The sequence below is a fragment of the Simochromis diagramma genome, unplaced genomic scaffold (genome assembly GCF_900408965.1).
Source record: "Simochromis diagramma unplaced genomic scaffold, fSimDia1.1 OVJJ01000519.1, whole genome shotgun sequence".
NCBI lineage: Eukaryota > Metazoa > Chordata > Actinopteri > Cichliformes > Cichlidae > Simochromis > Simochromis diagramma.
In genome coordinates this window covers 159,138-181,065 of record NW_024387266.1, presented here as the reverse complement: position 1 = coordinate 181,065, position 21,928 = coordinate 159,138, and the positions used below count along the sequence as shown (strand labels likewise).

The 21,928-nt window shown below is 42.7% G+C and overlaps 1 protein-coding gene across 1 annotated transcript in view; it reads right to left on the bottom strand.

Moving 5' to 3' along the window:
• Positions 1-16,300: 16,300 nt before the first annotated feature.
• Positions 16,301-21,928, bottom strand: part of LOC120715431 — a 133,913-nt gene continuing 128,285 nt past the window's right edge. Inside the window, exons 8-10 of the mRNA XM_040002439.1 lie at positions 21,607-21,672; positions 16,515-16,559; positions 16,301-16,419 (exon numbers count right to left, since the gene is read on the bottom strand). Of these exons, the coding sequence (XP_039858373.1) occupies positions 16,412-16,419; positions 16,515-16,559; positions 21,607-21,672 (119 nt within the window). The 3' untranslated portion in view covers positions 16,301-16,411. The remainder of the gene's footprint in view (positions 16,420-16,514; positions 16,560-21,606; positions 21,673-21,928) is intronic.

The following is a 21,928-nucleotide window of genomic DNA, read 5'->3' as shown; positions in this document are numbered from 1 at the left end:
GTATTTTTGTTATTGACCAAATGCTTATTTTCCACCCTGATTTACGAATAAGTTCTTTACAAATCCTACCATGTGGATTCATGGATTTATTTTTTCACATTCTGTCTCTCACAGTTGAAGTGTACCTCTGGTGCAAATTACTGACCTCTGTCATCATTTTAAGTGGGGGAACTTGCACAATCGGTGGCTGACTAAATACTTTTTTGCCCCACTGTATATGTGTCAAGAGATGTATTCTAAAGACACTTCCTCAGCTGAGAGTCAGAGAGTAGAAACACACACGCTGCAGTTTTTACTTGCAAGGGTGGTCACAGAGTGCTCGCACCCGAGAGTGGGGGCTCAGGGACTCGCGAGCCACTGCTCTGGTCTTTATCTATATACAAAGGTAATACAATAGTAAATACGTCTGTTCGTAGACAGAGGAATGTTGGTGCGTATGTAAGTGTATGTGTGTGTGTGTGTGTGTGATTCTGAAGGAAGCAGCCCCTCTTTATATTAGGGAGTGAAGATAAGAGTGTTCAGCTCTCCTCTTCCTGGTAGGGAGTGAAACTGCTTGTTCAGCTGTGGGAAGAAACTTATAAAAGAGAACAGAACAAGTCTTATAGTGAACAACAGTCTAAGTCATCAAAAGGTCAGCGTGCAGTATTCTATCATATGCAAACTTATATCATTAAAAAGTTTATACTGACTACTAAGTACAATTCTCCATTGACAATATGATAATAAACCCCCTATGAACTTGTTTTAGTTTTACAAGAAACATAAAGAAGCAAATATAGATAAATCTGTGCTTCCAGTGGGAAACAGAAAGCTCCCTGAATAAGCAGTGTGCATCAAGCAGGTGGAAATACACAGGAGCAGGGTTTGGAGGGGATGACAGAGCCTTTGTTCAAGCATAAGCTGGTAATTAGAAAGAAAACACATTGATCTAAAATGCAATGAAAAAAATTAAAAGTTGAGCCTTTGTATTTAGAAAATGTTAGAAAAGTGATTATCTCAGAAGAGGTGAAGTAAACATGATAAAGTCTAAGATGTAGGAAGTTAGATAAAGGAGCTGAAGAGTGAAGAGTGATTAGACAGGTATACCCTGAGTTAACGAAAACTCTGGGTTTTCGGTTTCACAAAGCGAGTTTAGATTAATTCTGAGTGAGTTACTATGACGACACACTCCGTGAAGCTAACCTGCCCCCCAGCAGGTTTACTTCAACTAACCCTGACTTTCTCCGCCTCTTTGTCGGAAACCTGACTGTAGGAAGTGTCAGACATGGCGTGCTCCTTCCTTGAAGAGCCAGTAGATGTTGAAGCCCAAATTCTCCGCAGAGCTCTCCGCCGGGAGAGAGTGATTAGAGCGCGTTTGGACATTTTATCATTTCCTGATGAGTTCCTGTTTGAACGTTACCGTTTTTCAGCACAATCTATAATTTATTTGAATAACATCCTCAGGCCTAATATTGCTCATGTGACACATCGCGGACATTCTCTCAGTTCTGTACATATTATTTGTATTGCACTTCGGTTTTTTGCAAACGGGAGCTTTCTGTATAATATTGGTGACGCTGAGCACGTTTCCAAGGCTACCGTCTGTCGGGCAGTCAGGAATGTTACAGTTGCACTGAAACGTCTCCTGTACTCGTTTGTGGTGTTCCCCGGTCATAGACCCACAAGATTCATCAAAGAGGGATTCCACAAAATTGCAGGTATCAGGATGAACAAAACTCAATTCATGATGTGGTGATACTTGAACTACTACTTAAATTTTACATTTATTCTCAGGGTTCCCAGGCGTGATTGGCTGTATAGATGGCACTCACATTCCAATCATTGCTCCTTCAGTAAATGAAGGAGACTATGTGAACAGGAAGTCTTTCCACAGCATTAATGTACAGGTACATAGTTCCCTGTAGCATTTCAAACTAACAAATTATTTCATTATAGTAATGGATGCTAATTTGTGTTCTCTGCACTGTGAAGATCATATATGATGCTGCCAACATTATCACAAATGTGGAAGCCAAGTGGCCAGGCTCTGTCCATGACTCACAAATTTTTCGTGAATGTACACTGAGCACAAAATTTGGACATGGTGAGTTGAAAATACTTTAAAATATATAAAGACCAATTGCTTCAGGGACATTTGAACTGAAGTGTATCCTTCTGTCTTAGGAGAGTTCACTGGCTACTTGCTTGGCGATAGGGGGTATCCATGTTTACCCTATTTGCTTACCCCTTACCCTGACCCTGAACCGGGCCCACAGCAGCGATATAATCTGGCTCATTGCAGGACAAGAGCCAGAGTTGAAATGACTATCGGAACGCTTAAGGCCCGGTTCCAGTGCCTGCAAAGACTCAGGTTCACCCCAGAAAGGGCATGTGACATTATTGTGGCATGTGTGATTCTTCACAACATTGTCACAATTAGAGGAGAACACTGTCCTTCTGAACCAAACATCAGCAGTGATCCAAACCATGAACATCCTGACCCTCCCACGGACATACAAGATGGAAGAGCAGTCAGAGACACCATATGTCACAATCATTTCCTTTGACCCATCACCTCAACATGTTGAAGGAAGAATAAACAGATGTTTTGTTCAGCTGGCTTTATTGGTCGCCTGTGTTTCCTGTACACAAAGTATTAATAAGTATATTATTATGTTGTTCAAACACTGAAATAATTCGTCCATCTCTGACCACTTCACCCACCCTTAACTGATGTTCCAGCAGTAAAATCTCAATCTTGGTCTTTTGGATCTGCTGCTTGAAGTGTTCCATTTCCAAGTCACATTTTTTTATTTTCTTGATCAAATAGGTCTTGTACAGCTGCTTTACAGGGAGCTACTGAAACACAGAAAATAGCATTGACATTCATAGTACATGCCTACTTAGGTTGGTTGTAAATCAGTGCTGAACATCTTACTGAGGAAAGGTTTGTTGGAGAACTGGCTGGACCCTCTTCCTCTTCATTTCCATCATCACTCTGTTAGAGACATAGAAAGTCCATGGTTTTATTATAGTACCACATTTTATTCAATTGTTATATTTCCCATTGTAAGATGTAAACCTCATAAAGTGTCTCTGTTGCTTCCTCCTCTGTAACAGCTGTCAATGTTTCTTCATTATTTTCCTGTAGTAAAGAAATAAACAACATTGCTGTTCTACTGTAAACTCATATAATCTGTGGAGTATTACTCACAACTGCATGTTGGTCTGGCTCAACAGGAGGCTGCACCAGATGCAGTACACCACCACCATCAACTGATAGAATATGAGGTTTATACAGGTCACTCATAACTTACAAGGGACCAAATGGCAATTAACAAACATACCAATCACCTTACACTTCATTGTCATTATGCTCTCAAAGACAACCAAGACTGAGGGAAGGCAAAATCAGTAGGAAAATACCTTCACTACAAAATAATCCATTATGGTAAGGAGTTTATCAAATGAATGAGTAGCACTGCAAAGGTGACTGTGAAGAAAGGATGTATGCACATCATGTATTATTTTGAATTTACCTCTTATGTAGGCACTTGTGTCTTGTGGGGTTATTGACTCAGAGGATGTCCCCGCAGAGATGCCTTCAGCCTTCCCTCGTTAACCCTCTGTGTATTTATGTCTGCGTCTCCCTCAGTTCGGTGTCACGTTCTCCCTCATGACTGTGTGCACCGCCGTGTGTTTCCTCGTAAGTCAGTGCCTTAGTACTTCCCAGTTTAGTTTCATGTTATTTTGTATCGCTGTTATCTTTTGTCAGCAATAAAGCTGTATTTTGAGTTCAGTCCTGTTTTCCCGTGAGTTTGCGTTTGGGTCCTGTTTCCTGCCTGTCACACAGCCTGATCATGACACAGTCATCTTAAGGTGCTCTATTATCTAAGGATAAACTGCAAAAATAAAACATTAAAAAAACAATTATTTATCTGACCCACTTTTAGCAAGATTTTTGGAGAAGAGGAACTCCCCTTTTAACAGGAATAAATGCCCAGTAGAACTGGGGACGGGGGGAGTGGTTATCTGCTGCGACGAGCTGGGGTGAGGAGAAGGAGACAGGACTAAAGTCATGCTGTGGAGGAGAGACAGAGATTGATAATAACCCCAAAGAGAGACCTAAAAACTGGAGGCCTGGCTTCCCATTCTACTTTTAAATATTCTAGTAAGCTTAAAGTTCGAGAGTCAAGTGGGGAGATACAGTACTATAGGAGCAGGATGGTAATTAAAAAACAGATTTAACAAGGAGCCTATGAAGAGAAGTCAATAGGAGAAATATACTCTGTCATTCTAGTCCCTTTCAGTATTCATGTTGCAACATTTTGATGTAGTTGAATGCTTTTTAAGGAGTTTTTACCACATCCTGATAATAACAAATTACAGTGGGCCAGCCTAGAAGTAATGAATGCATGAACTTGTCTTCCAGCATCACTCTGGGACAGGAACTCAGAGATATTGCAGAAATCAAAGAAAGCAGTCCTTAAAAAGCGCATATTAGCGCATATTGGGATAAAAAAAAATGACTCCAAGAAACCTCATAGTGTTGACTGACAGGTGTGTGTTGTCTGGCTTCATGGATGGATGAGAGAGAGGGTGTCATCAGCATGGCAGAGGTATGTTGTGTCTTTTGTGGTGTTACCTGAAGGAGGCATGTGTTATGTAAACAGAAATAGATCCTCTGGTGAAACTTTGTGAAGCTCAATGGTTAGTCTTGTGTGTGGGGGAGAATTCTTCGAATAATATGTTGTGGTCAACAGTATAGAACATAGAGATCAATCCACTGTCAGAGGCCTTAAGAAGATAATTTTTAACTTTCACCAAAGCGGTCTCTATACTGTGATGTGCTCTGAAACCTGACTGAAACTCTTTAAATAAGCCATTCCTTTGTGGCTATTTTCCAGCTGCTCTTGTGGGGATTTTAGAGATAAAAGGAAAGTTGGAGGCCTATAGTTGGCTAGGACCACTTGGTCAGGAGATGGTTTCTGAGTGATGGTTTAACTATTGCCGACTTGAAGAACTGTGAGGTCTATGTGGCATTGTCTAACTTAGCTTTGAAAATTCAGATTCGGCGGTTATAGAGGAGTGGGAAGTTTGATCAGCCATATAGCCAGCAACGCTAAGTCGACAGCTAAAAGTACTAATGATGAATTGTGAATTAGCAGCCAGTAATGTTGTGATATTTTGATACCATGGTAGCATTTACAGGATATTGTTTTATAGTGATATTATACAGGAAAACTGTTACTCAATAAGGCCCATTTACTAGTTGTTTTTCTCTTTCTCTGTGACCCAAGAATTAATGTGTAAGAATCACAGGCTGGTACCTCAAGGTCGAAAATACCACAGAGATCACTCCCTTACTCCCATCCTCCCTTCTTTATCTCCTAGAAAAGAGCTTGTTAAAGGCCAGGTGGTTTGTTTCAGAATTCACTAATGAAGAACTCTGTATTCTGTGTCTAGGAGTGTATTTCGCTGGGATGATCATAAATTGTAGCTGAACTGATAAACTATACAAAGGATACTTCTTTGCTCAGAGGGCAGGAAGACGCTTCCTTATTTGGTCTGTACTGGTTTGAACTGAAAACCTGCTGACACACGAACCTTTTTCCTCTATATAAACTGTTGTCTGATGAATAAACCTTTGAGTTGATTTTGGGAAAGCAACCTAAAGCAGTCTGTGTTTCCTTGTTCTCCCAAGCTACTCCCGACGTCGTAACTAACCTGCTGAACGGCATACCTGAGTGTTACTTTGAATAATTTTGAATCTTATAAGGAAAAGACAAAACTCTGCTTATCGGTGCTCACGCCTCGGAGGAAACCCGATCCACGGATGACCCGGGATGGAGATTTCTTTCAAGTAACAGATTTAATGTTTATCCAGATTCAGCATATATATGTGACATGTGCTCAAATAGTGTTTAAGAACAAAGAGGATCTTAGAGAAGCCAACAGATCCCCAATACTGTATTGTATGAAGAGGCAGTAACCCAGCTAGTAGTCGCCTTAAAGCTTCCTGGTGCTGTGGCTGTGATTAGATGTCTTGATCATCAGAAAACAGACAACCTAGTGGCTAAATGAAACAACCTGGTAGACGAGCTAGCTAAGTGGTACAAGGTACACTTGTGGCAGCTTTACTATGCACTTCCTAAATTAATAGCTATGTAAAGATAAATAAAGCTTTCTCTTTATAACAGCTTTTGGGACAAACATTTCAAAGTCCTTCACCAAATAAAGCAATGAATTGGAATTTGCTAAGGAATAGGTCAACTGGGTACAAATACTAACTTTGGTACTAAGGTGCATGCAGTCACGAACTAACAGGACTAAAGCAACTAACATTGCATGGGATACTCACAGAGGTCCATAGATAAGTCCTCATAAAGTGCCTGTAAAGGTACAGTGGGAACTGTGAACACAACTAATGCAGTCTGCAAGGGTATTTTTCTACAGGTAGAAACAGCATCTGAATAACAGGCAGAGATGCAGAGGTCCTGGAGCAGGTGCTGGCGATCTGATCGCGAGTGCGAGGGGACAACGGAGTGAAACGGGCTGCTCCAGACAGCTGAACCATGACCCATCCAGTAGCTGTTGAATCTGCTGCAGAGTCTACAGCTCAAGTGGAGCCATACAGTGCCCAAACCAGCTTCCGAATGATGGATATGCAAGATCAACTGCTATCCATCGCAGACACTGAGCTAAATCAAGAGCAGGACCAAGTTGTCTCTAGTATTCTTCGGAGCTATGCAAGATCCAGCAGTCAAGAAGCACCAAGAGAGACTTTTCACGGATAAAGTGGTTGAAATATGGGACTGAAAGGGGGAAACAAGTTGAGTAAAGCTTGAAGCTGACTGCAGAGAAATGTCAACCTTGAAGCTAACAAAGGACATATCAAAGCCCACACTAAAAAGTCTGTTCAGAAAAGAAGCTGCACCTGACCAAGATGAAATCCAAAATTGGGAATTAATTGTTTAATTGTATTATTTTCATTTTCACATATGGTGTTGTGCAATCCGTGTATGTATTATGTGTCTCTACTGATGTGTTTTATGCCTTACTTTCATTTTCCTGTTTTTAAGTTTCTTGAGTATTCTGTTAAGGATACTGTGTTGCATAATTTGTAAATAAAGAGGAATCAATTTGTCTTAAATTGGTTAACCAAGAGAATTGGAGTCTTGGAAATAACTATGGGGTTTTTGGTAGAAGGAAGGGCTTATTCATTTGACCTACAACTTTGTGGGATCTTTATATAAATTCTTGTTCTATGTAGAGCTTGCTTTAAAGTATGTTAGCAAAAAAACAGCACACACATTAGTTTTCACGATCTTCTTTAGTCATGGGGTCTTTTTAGGTGGTACCTCCAGCTACCACAAGGGGGAATGTGGTGGATTTTTGTGTGATCTGTATAACTATGTAACTATATACAGTAGCGGTTTTTGATCCAGGCGACACGGGCAGTTGCCCGGGGCGGCATCGTGGTGGGGGGCGGCATCAGGGGCATTGGCAAAAAAAAAAAAAAATTGCTCGTTCTCATGCTGCCCCGACATTAGCCAGCGCATATTGGGAATGTCGTAGGCACCGATCGGTTTTCTATCGCCCATTTCCTGGGAGTAAGGGCGCCCTCCGTTTGTGAGGTGAGCCTGCTGCTTGCGGCACGGGGAGGAGAGGGCGGCGAGGGATTCTCTGTCTGGCTGGAGCGGCATCTAATAACCAACACGCAAAATAAAAACAAACCAACAAACATGAAAACACCAGACATCATGATACAGACTTATAATTTGCACCAATGTTGTTTCGATATTCTATACGTGAAAAGTGAGCGCGAGAGCCCTCGGTGCGCCTGCTCGCTGCTGAAGTCAACGTAAACTTTATTGTCATCTCCGCTACAGACAGTCCAGCATATAGAGAGACGAGACGACGAGGCTCCAGTTACAGCAGTGCAAGTAAACAAACAATAAATATAAGAGTAAGAAAATAAATACACACTTTAGGACTCGGGGTAAAGGATCAATAACATGATTTAATGTCTCACACACAACCTGTGGAAAGGGGTTCATAATGATGTAAATCCAAGCCCATTATGTATTCATGATTTAAATCCTGGGTTGTGTGAAATCCCAGAAATACACCTTAGACAAAGTGAATCTGTGAACTAAGGTGTAGGTGTGTTAGGTTATGTTGTGGTGATCCTCGAGTGCGGGGATTTGTGTTCATACTGGAGTACAAAATTAAAACCAATGGAGATGGACAAGAAAAGTTCAAAGCCATCAGGTGCTCAGTTTAGAAAAAATAGAAAAGAAGAGGAGGAGAAACGAGCAACAGATGCAGGTAAGCAGATGTGTCATCGGATAATGGCAGGTAGTGGCGTGTCTAGAAAATTTTTGTTGGGGGGGCCAGGTAGGGGCACAGATTTGGAGAAGGGTGGCAGATGTAATTGGCAGATAATGTTAAAAACAATTCTACCAACCGTTAACCATAATTCAATAACCCTGTAAACCTAATAACCAAATGCGCTTTTAACTCTTATTAGAATGAGATTTTAACCACTACGGTGCAAAGTTTTTAGATACTGCGTTGATAAAGTACAAGAGATACAATCAGTGCTCTGTCAGTGTTTATTCAGCATTCAAGGACAGCAATATTTGCATAGTATTTTTACTGACATATAGTGCACATATGTTTTGGGCAAAAACATTTTTGAATATTAAAACACAAACATTTTTAACATACATCTGGCAAATTAGCCAATGCAAAACTTTATCTGCCTGTTAAAAAAAGAAGATAATCTTCTCACAAACTGGTGTTTGATTTTGAAACAGGGAAAAAGTGGGGAAACAACTGAAAAGACTAACATTTGAATAAAACCTGAAAGCAAGTAAATACTTTCTATGCTGCCTTATGGTAAACTTTGGTAATATTGATAAAGAACAACACTGGCTGATGATGAAATACAGTCAGCTGGCACGGTGACACTGCCAGTATTAACCTGCAGGGCTGGACTGGGACAGAAAATCTGGCATTTTGACTACAGACCGACCCACCAGGTATTAAAGCCATAAAGACTTTGAATGAAAACAAATGCTGTTGTGACAGTGATGTACAGTCTTTTTGGTATATGTATGATTTCTATACATTTTACGTCAGATAAAACTTTGGTTGTAAGATTCAGATAATTATTTAATAAAAGCTAGATATTTTAAATGAGAATAAGAAAGAAAAGTATTTCTTTGTGCCCCCCTCTCCCTGTTAATGCCCTACCTGGCCCCCTGGCAACACTTTGCTAGACCCGCCCCTGCACAGTTACCAGCTGTCAGCTACTTAGAAAAGGATCCTGGTGTTATTAGTCTCTCAGAAACAGTTCATAACTTTAACTCATCCATGTCACCTAAAAGGTAAACCTGTTTCTCCATCACAGCTCTGATGATTCAGTAAGGACATCTCCTGGTTTCATCTTCATGTTTCCCTCTCACCACATATACAAACCGACATCATGACCAGCAGCTTTACAGCTGTGGCTCCAGCAAACATCAGCTGATACTAGAAATTAATATTAAATAAATTCTAACAACAGCTGATCAAGCTTAAACGTGCTGCTGTTGTTTAGCGCGACCTCCGCTGGTTTCCTCTTTCTGGCACAAAGTGGGCGATAAATAAACAAGAGAGAAAAGCCGATCAGCTGATCATTGATCAGTTTCATGATTGAAGTAGAAACGGGAGAGGGAGGGGAGAGAATGAGAGAAGAAGAGGCAGCTGTGCAGCAAAGACACAGAATAACTCCAGCTTTGTGTCTTTTTCCATTCTAGCTGAAGTCCGGGACAAACTACATCCTTACTCTAAATCATGCTTTTTATTTGTTTTTGTTTCTAATGTCTCTGTAAAGCACTTTGAATCACCTTGTTGTTGAATTGTGCTATACAAATAAACTTGCCTTGCCTTGCCTTACTCAGCTCAATATATCGTCCCCATTCAATATTCTCTGAATGAGGGACGATTCCATTTTTTAAGGAGCGGTTGGCAACTCTACTAACTAACGTTATAAATAAAATAAAGTTCAGTAACATCATAGCACCACCCAGCTGTATAGAAACTCCGTCATGCTAGCTAGTACACAGCACGAGTTATTGTAACTGACGGTAAAAAGTCAGCACAACGAAAATAAACTCCACCTAAACTTGGTTTATATCTGACCCAGATAGACTGCAGGTCATAACTTCTTACCTGAAGTTCAGTTCACCTGACACTCGGACTGGCGGCCGCCTCGGGGCTCTCCTCCTGCCTCCGCTTCCCTCATCCACCTGCTGGCCTCTGTGGAAGCCCCGCCACAGCCACCACCAAACAACTGAGTTATTTTTACACATCGGTCAGCATCTGGCCAATCCACCACCTGTTCATGCGTTACAAAAAAAAAAAAGTCATCAGCCCACCAGGCAAATGCCCATTAGCCCGACGGCCAGTCCAGCTATGTTAACCTGCAACCAAATCTGCAGCTCCATACAGCAATGTTACGACTTAGATTATATCTTATAACTAATAACTCTTATGCTAGCTCCCCTCAGTAGCATACTGTCTGAAATATTCGAGGGTTGCAATAATTCTCTAAGTGTTATTTTTTCCTTTGTATTCTAATTTCATTGAAGTTTACTAAACTCAACAAACTTAATATTACTTACATTTATTCTCTTCTCATTTTCTTTTCGCCGAAAGAAAATTTTTCTGAGGTGCCGTCTTTCTCCTTCCTTTCCTAACATGATACTCATAGTGCAGAAGCCGACGCTGCATTCACTTACACTTGGATATCTCAGCTTCACTGTGAAAACATAATCGGATATTTGATTGAATTTTATTGTTTTAGCTTCAGAGTGGCACCTGTGGTGGCCAGTCTGGTTTGGCCACCCCGCTGGACACGCCACTGATGGCAGGTCATCCTAAAACAATCAGAATCAGAATACTTTATTAATCCCTAAGGAAATTAGTCTTTTACTGTTACTATTTTTACCATTTCTTCTTGGAGCAACTGCAACCCACATAAACTCCAAACAATGCATTATGCTACAGATTTTAATATTAATTAGTCATTGTCAATTGTTGATTTGTCCTGTTCTCATTGTATGACGAATTATGATGGCTGTTTGGTAGCTGTTTGCATACAATGCACACTCTCCCTCTTCATGTGGTGAATTTCGACAACAGTTTTATGTTAATGTACAATCCTTAATATGTTTTATGTGTGTGTGTGGGGGGGGGGCGGGGGTCGAGGGAGTGTTCGCCCGGGGCGCCAAACAGGCTAGGACTGCCACTGACTATATATCTATGTGCACTGAACATATATATTTTAACTTTCATGTAGAGTCTTAAGCGCAACACATTTTGCTTCACCGAGGTTTATTGAGGTGGTACAGTAACAGGGCAGTTAATGTAAGGGGAGAGTTCTCCTGAATAATTCACTCTCCGGTAACTAACCTTCCCTAATACACACTCAACATCTTTCATGCATCACAACCAAAACAGTAACATTGTAACAGAGATCCTGAACACATCACAATAAAATATCATACGATAAAATCACACACACACACACACACATACTTTAAACCTGCACTGAAGTGTTCTTATATATGAGAATATTAGAAGATTGTGCCACTTGCTGTGTAAGATTTAATAATTAGGATTAATGTGTGATGTTTGACCGTGTCATGACCTATTGTGATAAGGCAGAGCAAGGGGTAGTCAGAGTCCTGACTGGCCTTTGGCCAAGACCTTGGCCGCTACCTGACCCCTTCAGCTGTGTTTGGACGGGTGGGAAAGTTACCCAGCAGCAGGGGGCGGGGATACTGGTCCCTATATATAAGGGGACCAGAGAACACCCCAGCACTTTTTTCCCCTCTGCTGTTTCTCTCTGCTGGTCTCTGTGTTGCTCTACTGTCTGTGCTTAAGGCTGTACACCACGGGGTTTTGCTTTGCTTGCTTTTTGCCATGTAATTCTCTTGCTAAATGTCTGTACGTATTTTTCCTACTGTTCATGTGATTCAGTGTATTAAACTCTGTTCCAAGAATTCTGCTCTTTTCCAGAGCATCTTTTTGAGTGTCTTGATTTTAATTGGGTCTAAAGAGGTTGGATCTCCACATCATTGGTGGGAGAAGGTTATCAGGATGGCTTCAACATTTGCGACCACACTAATACACTGGACAATTATATCCACGCTCTCTGGTTCCAGTTCAGAGGTTTTGGCGCGAGATATGTGAAGACTTAGCAAAGTGTCTGAAATGTAACGTTTCAACTTCCCCTTTAGTGTGCTTGTTGGGCAAATTCGATGATGTCACTACAGAAATAAACACAGCCCACATGGTTTTCACTGCCTTATGCATTGCCAGGAAAATGGTCCTCATGAACTGCAGGGGCTTGGGTCCTGGTTGGTGTCTCGCCAGGGTTGTGAGCGGGTGGGTGCACGGGGGCTCAGCCTTTTTGAAAAAGGCCTCTGGTGCATCGGCCGAACTGGAGGCTCTTCAACTGGCGGAGAGGTTGTTACACCCTTATAGAAGTTCTCTGCTCTCAGGAGTTCACTCTGCAGATGGGGGAGAGATATAGGAGAGGTGGAGAATGAACCTGAACCAGCTCTCATGGGTGGAGACCACACCTCTACTTCTTGAGACTTTGACCTTGTTAAAGGAGGACTGATGGTGAGACAGACTCACTGTCCTCCTCCACCTCCAAATGAGCTCAAAGTCATAAGCTGATCATTTGTGCTTCAGGCTGTGGTGCACAGCACTGCTCTCTGTCCACAGATGTTCCAGTGGTTGGTGTTTACCTGTAACCTCTGCTCTCCTTACCTGTTCATGTAGAAGTGTAAAAACACCAGCGTGCGCTGAGAGTCAGGAACAGACTCTAACCACACCCACCTGCTTCCTCCATTATTATACTCCACCATCCTCTGTCATAGAACAAGCTCAGAGTGTCACAGCTGATGGTGAGTTACAGCACAGGAGTTGAGGAAACTAACTCACCTGGAGCATGTACGGGGATTTATTGGTGTATTGTTATCTCACTGTAAATACATGCACTGCATTCATTCCAGAGAGTCTTTTGTTTGGGTCCTATTTCCCCAAACCCCTAACAAATAATAAATATTCATGGTGTAGTCATTTTTATTTTAGTTTTCCTTTGGGTATATTTTAGAGTTATATCACATCTTTAGGTTTTGTTATCGTGCCTCCCCTGTATTGCACGTTTCATGTCTAGTCTCCCCCGTCTTCATGTTCGTTTACCTTTTGTGTCTGTTTTCAGTGTTTCTTTTCTATATCCCCGATCGGTTATGTTCCTATGTCTGTTTCTTCCCCGGTCCCTGTATCATATTTTTATTGTTTTATTTTGATAGACTCTTGTCCTGTGTTCAAAGTGTTTAGTTTTACTTCCTCCCTTTCTCGTGGTATCTGATTAGTTCCAGCTGTGTTTTCCTCCTGTCCCTTGTTATTCTTTGTGTATTTAGTCTTCTGTCTTCCTCTGTGTGTTGTTGTACCCCCTGCCTATCTGTCCTCATGTTTCCCAAGGTTCAATTTTATATTTTTCTTTATGTACCTATGTTTGGGTTTTGGTTTTGGTAGTTTAATCTTTGTCTCCCTTTACACACTGATGTGAATGAGTTTCCTCGTTGTGCTTGATGACAAATCTTGAAAATCACCCAACACCTTATATGCATCATGTTAAACTTTCCCTCATTCATATTGCTCTACAAAAAGGAATTTTGGAACAGAAGCTTGCAAGGAAAGACATGAAATAATAACAAAAGAAACTTGTTTCAGGTGTAAGGAAGTGAAGAAACAAACACTAAAAATGAGTGCTGTCAGCGTTAAAGCAGATCAATCTATGTTAATGCATTAAAAAGGATTAACCCACTATAACACAGATTAACACTAACTCTAACAAAGTAATGCTAAATATCAACTACATAGACTTCCACGTCTGGGCTGTATTTCAGGAAGCCGGTTTAGAAAACTCAGAGTGAAAAACGATACTCAGGGTTGAGTAACCCCGAACTGTCCAACTCGGAATATTCGGTTTCAGAAAGGCTGATAACAATTAGTTCAGTCAACGCGGAGTTGCTTTAACCCCAAGTTAAGCGCGCGCACGAGGATACATAAAGCCCTGATTAGTGGAGCACAGATTAAGCGAGTCACCATGGAGACGGAGGGAAAGAAGGCGCGGTCAATGTATTTTACGGCGCTTGAGGCCGAAATTCTGATGGCAGCATATGCCGATAACATGCAAATTTTGCGGAAAAAAAGTAACACAGCCCCAGCTGCAAAAGAAAGGGAGCATGCATGGCAAAACATAGCCGACAGAGTCAATGCGTGAGTGTTAATATAAACATTGATCTAGGGATTTCCACCCATTTAACACGTTATTTTATTATATTTTATTTTTTATTTTACACATTTGACTTTGTGATGTGATGTGAGCGCAGGTGCAACCCAACAGGCCCCAAACGTTCCTGGCAGCAAGTAAAAATGAAATATAAAAATATAGTCCAAACAGGTAAGGTGTAATTGTATTATGAGCCATAGTGCTTGGTCTGTTTGTCCGATGTAAATCAATTGCAGTTAGAGGCTACATTAATTTCCCCTCTGTAAGCACTTATTGAAATTATCTGAGCACATTACAAGTACATATTTGCTTACTCTGTATGCTCAAATGTGACCCGTTATAGCCAACAGAAAAAAAGCGGAGGCCCGAAAAACAGGTGGGGGTCCTCCACCACCACCACTCACAGAGGCTGAGCAGTTGGCTTCCACATTTGTGATAATGTTGGCAGCATCACATATGATCTTCACAGTGCAGAGAACACAAATTAGCATCCATTACTATAATGAAATAATTTGTTAGTTTGAAATGCTACAGGGAACTATGTACCTGTACATTAATGCTGTGGAAAGACTTCCTGTTCACATAGTCTCCTTCATTTACTGAAGGAGCAATGATTGGAATGTGAGTGCCATCTATACAGCCAATCACGCCTGGGAACCGTGAGAATAAATGTAAAATTTAAGTAGTAGTCCAAGTATCACCACATCATGAATTAAGTTTTGTTCATCCTGATACCTGCAATTTTGTGGAATCCCTCTTTGATAAATCTTGTGGGTCTATGACCGGGGAACACCACAGACGAGTACAGGAGACGTTTCAGTGCAACTGTAACATTCCTGACTGCCCGACAGACGGTAGCCTTGGAAACGTGCTCAGCGTCACCAATATTATACAGAAAGCTCCCGTTTGCAAAAAGCCGAAGTGCGATACAAATAATATGTACAGAACTGAGAGCATGTCCGCGATGTGTCACATGAGCAATATTAGGCCTGAGGATGTTATTCAAATAAATTATAGATTGTGCTGAAAAACGGTGACGTTCACACAGGAAATCATCAGGAAATGATAAAATGTCCAAACGCGCTCTAATCACTCTCTCCCGGCGGAGAGCTCTGCGGAGAATTTGGGCTTCAACATCTACTGGCTCTTCAAGGAAGGGGCACGCCATGTCTGACACTTCCTACAGTCAGGTTTCTGACAAAGAGGCGGAGAAGGTCAGGGTTAGTTGAAGTAAACCTGCTAGGGAGCAGGTTAGCTTCACGGAGTGTGTCGTCATAGTAACTCACTCAGAATTAATCTAAACTCGCTTTGTGAAACTGAAAACCCAGAGTTTTCGTTAACTCAGGGTATACTTACTCAGAGTTTGCACTAAACCGGCTTCCTGAAATAGGGCCCTGATCCCAGAGACTGAAGAAGTCACTTGCATGATTACGAAACGTTTCTCCCACTGAAAACGCTACATCCAGATGAACAGAATCAATCCTCTGGGATTTACTTACCTGGATGACTGAGTATGCATCCAGACAATGGAGAATATAAAACCACAATTCAAAGATAATCAAAACTAAACAAAACCCCAAAACTCAAAACCCAGTACAATATTGAAACGTTACTAGCTGGGACCACATCCTTAGTTATGAGGATGAGCAATGATGGATGAGGGAATGTGTACCGGTGCTGCGGTTTGGAGTAGGCCTCGAAGGGGCCTCCCAGGCCGGCAGATCCCCATGAACTAACGAAAGGTGAATGAAATGAGAACAGCAGGTCTTGGTGAAAGGGGCTTATATAGACAGCAGCCGCAGGGGCGTGAATGAGGTGTGGTCCCACTACAGAAATTCAGATATCTCCAGAATATTGGTGGTTTTGTCCTTTTAAGTGAAACAAAGGGTGGCAACTACATGAAAAGGTTACAGAAAAAATTAGTTTAATAGTACCACAATAATGTAAACTTAGAAGAAGTGTTTTTGATAAATATAATTTTATTTAATAGTGCATCTACAAAACGTGGGATTAACCGTAACAGTAAAAGAAAGCAGCATAAGGTGGTCGTCCATCAGGCTGTGTGTGGCCTCAGTTTCCTGTGTGAATAAAAACAAGTCATTGTTTCAGATTGGGTCTGAAATATACAATTTAGCATGTGGTTGCATTTAAGCAGGGTTGTACATGATGATACCTGCTCTCACTGATGAATACACAACATCTGGATCAGCTGGTTGTTCTGCAATACACACACATTACGGTTATCATGCCATAATATTTCACATTTATTTTGAATGTGTCAATGTACCTGCTTACATTTATATTTTCAGCATCCAAAAGGAGCAAATTTCTTATTAATAGTTAAGACCATCCTTTTGTTAAATAATATACGAAGATAATTAATATCTGTGAGGTCTTATGATTGCCAGAGGTACTGTGACACAATTGAGTTCAGTTTTATTCATCAGTTCACTACAGCAGTCATCTCAAAGTCCTTTATTTTGTAAGTTAAAGAGTCTACAATATTTGAGAGGAAACCCCAAGAATTTCATGATAGTAGACAGTGGGAAGGAAAAACTCCCTTTTAACAGGAATAAACCTCCAGTAGAACCAGGCTCAGGGATGGGCGGGGCCATCTGCCGTGACTGACTGGGGGTGAAAGGGAGAGAGAAGAGGCCAAAAGAGTGTGTACAGAGACAAGTATGAACACTATTAAACAAACGACTAACTACACCAGGGGTCAGCAACCCTGGGCACGCGTGCGAGCTGTAGCCAGGGTTAACTGATGGCACGACCAAAGCTGGACTAGACATCAGGTGATTTTTCATTTTTATGGTCTGATGTTTTTTGGGGGGGTTTGTTGTTGTTTTTTTTTTGTAACGGTATAAACAATGAAAGGTAGTGGATTGGCCGATGTGTAAAAATAACTCAGTTGTTTGGTGGTGGCTATGGCGGAGCTTACACAGAGGCCAGCAGGTGGATGAGGGAAAGGGGAAGCAGAAGGAGGACAGACCCGAGGTGGCTGCCGGTCCGAGTATCAGGTGAACTGAACTTCAGGTAAGAACTTATGACCTGCAGTCTATCTGGGTCAGATATAAACCAAGTAAGTCGGTGTGCTGACTTTTTACAGTTACAATAACTCGTACTGCGTACTAACTAGCATGACAGAGTTTCTATACAGCTGGGTGGGTGCTATGATGTTACTGATGTTGAACTTTATTTTATTCATAGAGAAATATTACGCGTTTTGTACTGAGCTGAAAAGGAACACAGTTTGTCTTGGACATCAGCTACAATGGAAAAAGACACAAAGCTGGAGTTTTACTCTGTCGTTATGCTGCACAGCTGCCTCTTCTTCTCTCATTCTCTCCCCCTCCCTCTCCTGTTGCTACTTTAATCATGAAACTGATCAATGATCAGCTGATCGGCTTTTCTCTCTTGTTTGTTTGTTTGTTTGCGATGTGCACCGGGCCAGCGGTGCACATCACAAATCAGCTCGCATAGACACGTTAGTTGTGCCGCTTCTTAATGACAGTATCTTAGCTAACAACCCCAACTACCAGATTCAGCTTGTAATTGGCTAAAAATAGTCTGAGAGGGGCGTTGCTAGCGGGCAGGTTATCCAAGCGAAGTTGAAATTTCCACATTCCGACACTTCAAAAGATCCAGGAGCTTTCCACTCAGCGCAGCATCAGCACCGTGGAAATACACGGACACATTTGTAGACTCGAGACAGAATTGACAATGCATTTTCAGGACTTTCAGGTGTATGGACTAATGTTTTCTTTTTCTGATCAAACCAGAAAGCTTTGATGAGCAGCTGGATTTGTCTCACATTGACTGGCTGGACACAGAAGACATCAAAATGCAGCTGATTGAACTGAAAAGCTCGACTCTGTGGGGGTCAAAGTTTGCAGAACTACAAACGCAGCTGGAATCCATAGCTGTGCGTGTTAATGGAGCTTGCATTTTCACCTGCTGGACATCACTACCTGACAAGTTTAACTGTCTTCAAAACATTGCACAGGCCTTATTGAAAGTATTTGGCTCTACATGTCTGTGTAAGCAGATTTTCTCTCACACGAAGAGTGTCCTCGGGTAGCTGTCTGAATGCTGTACACTCAGAGACCTGTGTCTCTGAGTGGGAGACCAGAGATCACATTAACATGTGTGTCTCTGTATTAACAAACATGCCATATTGGCCCAGTTTATATTTCTTATCATTGTTGTGAGGAGACCATAAATAAGATTTGCATTTTCTGTTGTACTGTCCATTTGCTGTTATGGATAAAAAGTGTCTTTTTTTTTTTTTTTGAAATAGCTGATAACTATTCGCTAATAGCTGTCAACATTTGCGAACAACATTGACATTTGAGGAAATTTTAAGATGGCACTCATCATCAGAAAACTCAACTGAGAAAAGAAAACCTGATTTTATATTAAATACAAAACCATGATTTTAATTTATTTTAAGGGGGATTCAGAGTCACCCAATTTAGCCCTATATTTTATATATTTTATATTAAATATAAAAATATGGGTGTGGATAAGAAAAAGTGAAAAATAACAGCATTTAAAACTAAAAGAATGACCTGGAACTGCAAAATAAAACAGTCCAATCACTCCGCGAATCACTATCTTATCATGGTGGAGTGGTTTGTGTGTCCCAGGGATCCCAGGGGCTATGTTGTCTGGGGGCTTTTGCCCCCTTGTAGGGTCTCCCATGGCAAATTGGTCCTGGGTGAGGGACCAGACAAAGATCGATTCACAAGACCCTTATGAGAACAACACCGATCGAACAGTTCACATTGACCCATCCTCCTGCAGGCCCACCACCCACAGGAGGCGCCGTAGGGGTCAGTTGCATTGTGTGCCCGGCGGTGGCCAGGAGCAGAGGCCCTGGCGGACAAATCCCTGACTACCAAGACTGGCAATTGGGACATGGAATGTCACCTCTCTGGTGGGGAAGGAGCCTGAGTTAGTGCATTAGGTTGAGAGGTACCGGCTAGATATAGTCGGACTCACCTCAACACAGGAGTGGGTCCTGACTGTCATCCGCGCTTATGCGCCAAGTGGCAGTTCAGAGTTCCCAGCCTTTTTAGAGTCCCTGGGTGGGGTGCTGGAAGGTGCTCTGCCTGGAGAATCTGTTGTCCCACTGGGGGACTTCAACGGTCGCATGTGTAATGACAGTGAGATCTGGAGGGGTGTGATTGGGAGGAACGGCCTCCCTGATCTAAACCTGAGTGGTGTTCTGTTATTGGACTTCTGTGCAAATCGCAGTTTGGCCATAACAAACACCATGTTCAAACATAAGAGTGTCCATAAGTGCACGTGGCACCAGGACGCTCTAGGCCGCAGGTCGATGATTGATTTTGTAATTGTATCACCAGACCTGCGGCCATATGTTCTGGACACTCAGGTGGAGAGAGGGGCTGAGCTGTCACCTAATCACCACCTGGTGGTGAGTTGGATCAGGTGGCGGGGGAGGATGCTAGACAAACCTGGCACGCCTAAACGTATAGTGAGGGTGCCCTGGGAAAGCCTAGCAGAGGCCCCAGTCCGCAAGATCTTCAACGCACACCTTCGGCAGAGCTTCAATAGCATTCCGAGGAAGACTGGGGACATTGAGTCCAAATAGACCATTGTTCAGCAGCTCCATTGCCGAAGCTGCTGCAGGGAGCTGCGGCCACAAGGTGGTTGTTGCCTGTCGTGGTGGTAACCCCTGAACCAAATGGTGGACACCAGAGGTGAAGGGAGCCATCAGGCTGAAGAAGGAGTCCTATCAGGCTTGGTTAGCCTGTGGGACTTCAGAGGCAGCTGATAGGTACCGACAGGCGGAATGCGGCTCGAGCAGTGGCCGAATTTCCGAGGGTGAGGTCACTGAGGCAGTCAACTCCTTGGTGGCAGAGCCCTGTTGTGGATGAGGTCCACCCCGAGTTCCTGAAGGCTCTGAATATTGTAGGGCTGTCCTGGCTGACAGGTCTCTGCAACATCGCGTGGAGATCAGGGGCAGTACCCCTGGACTGGCAGACCGGGGTGGTGGTCCCCCTTTCTAAGAAGGGTTCAAACTACAGGGGGTCACACTCCTCAGCCTCCCTGGGAAAGTCTATGCCAGGGTGCTGGAAAGAAGAGCCCGTCTGTTAGTCGAGCCTCAGATACAAGAGGAACAATGTGTTTTTCATCCTGGTTGCGGAACACTGGACCAGCTCTTTATCCTCTCAAGGATACTTGAGGGTGAATGGAAGTTTGCCCAACCAGTCTACATGTGTTTTGTGGACTTGGAGAAGGCATTCGACTGTGTCCCTCGGGGTGTCCTGTGGGAGGTTCTGTGGGACTATGGTGTGTCTGGCCCATTACTATGGGCCATTTGATCCCTATACAACCGTTGCAAGAGCATGGTTCGCATAGCCGGCAATAAGTCGGACTCGTTCCCGGTGGGTGATGGGCTTTGCCAGGGATGCCCTTTGTTGCTGATTCTGTTCATAACTTTTATGGACAGGATTTCTAGGCGCAGCCAAGTGGCGGAAGGCTTTCACTTGGGTGGCCTCAGAATCTCATCGCTGCTTTTTGCAGATGATGTGGTTCTGTTGGCTTCATCAAGTGAGGGCCTTCAGCTCGCACTGCAACAGTTCGCAGCCGAGTGTGAAGCGGCAGGAATGAAGATCAGCACCTCCAAATCTGAGGCCATGGTCCGGAAAAAGGGTGGAGTGCCCACTCTGGGTCGGGGACAAGTTCCTGCCCCAAGTGGAGGAGTTTAAGTATCTCGGGATCTTGTTCACGAGTGATGGGAGAAGGGAGCCGGAGATCGACAGACGGATTGGTGCTGCGGCTGCAGTGATGTGGACACTGCACCGGTCTGTCATGGTGAAGGGAGAGGTGAGTGTAAAAGTGAAGCTCTCGATTTACCGGTCGATCTACATCCCTATCCTCACCTATGGTCACGAGCTGTGGGTAGTGACCGGAAGAACGAGATGCGGATACAAGCGGCAGAAATGAGCTTCCTCCAAAGGGTGGCTGGCCTCTCCCTTAGAGATAGGGTGAGAAGTTCAGCCATTTGGAAGGGGCTCAGAGTAGAGCCGCTGCTCTTTCACATCGAAAGGAGCCAGTTGAGGTGGTTCGTGCATCTGACAAGGATGCCTCCTGGGCGCCTCCTGGGGGAGGTTTTCCGGGCATATCCCACCGAAAGGAGGCCCCAGTGCAGACAGGACACGCTGTAGAAATGTGTAAGGTGTAGTGTAAAACATGAATATTCATGTGTTAAATGTTTAATTGCGGTTTAAAGTTACCTTTGTTCCTGCCAGCCTTTCTCTGTTTTTTGAAGACCACCTGACCATAAGTGACATCATTAGGACCTGAAGAAAGAGATAACCCTTAATCACACTTCCATCAGATAAAATCACATAAAAAGATCTTAATTGTCAGCTATATTTAGGGGTCACCACAGTGGATGACTTACCACCTTCTTGTCCTGTCCCAGCATCCTCCCCCTCTCATTCATACACATATATATATACATATATACTAGGGGTGCAATGATACACAAAATTCACGGTTCAGTTCGGTTCGATACTTTGGTGTCATGGTTCGATATTTTTTCGATACAAAATA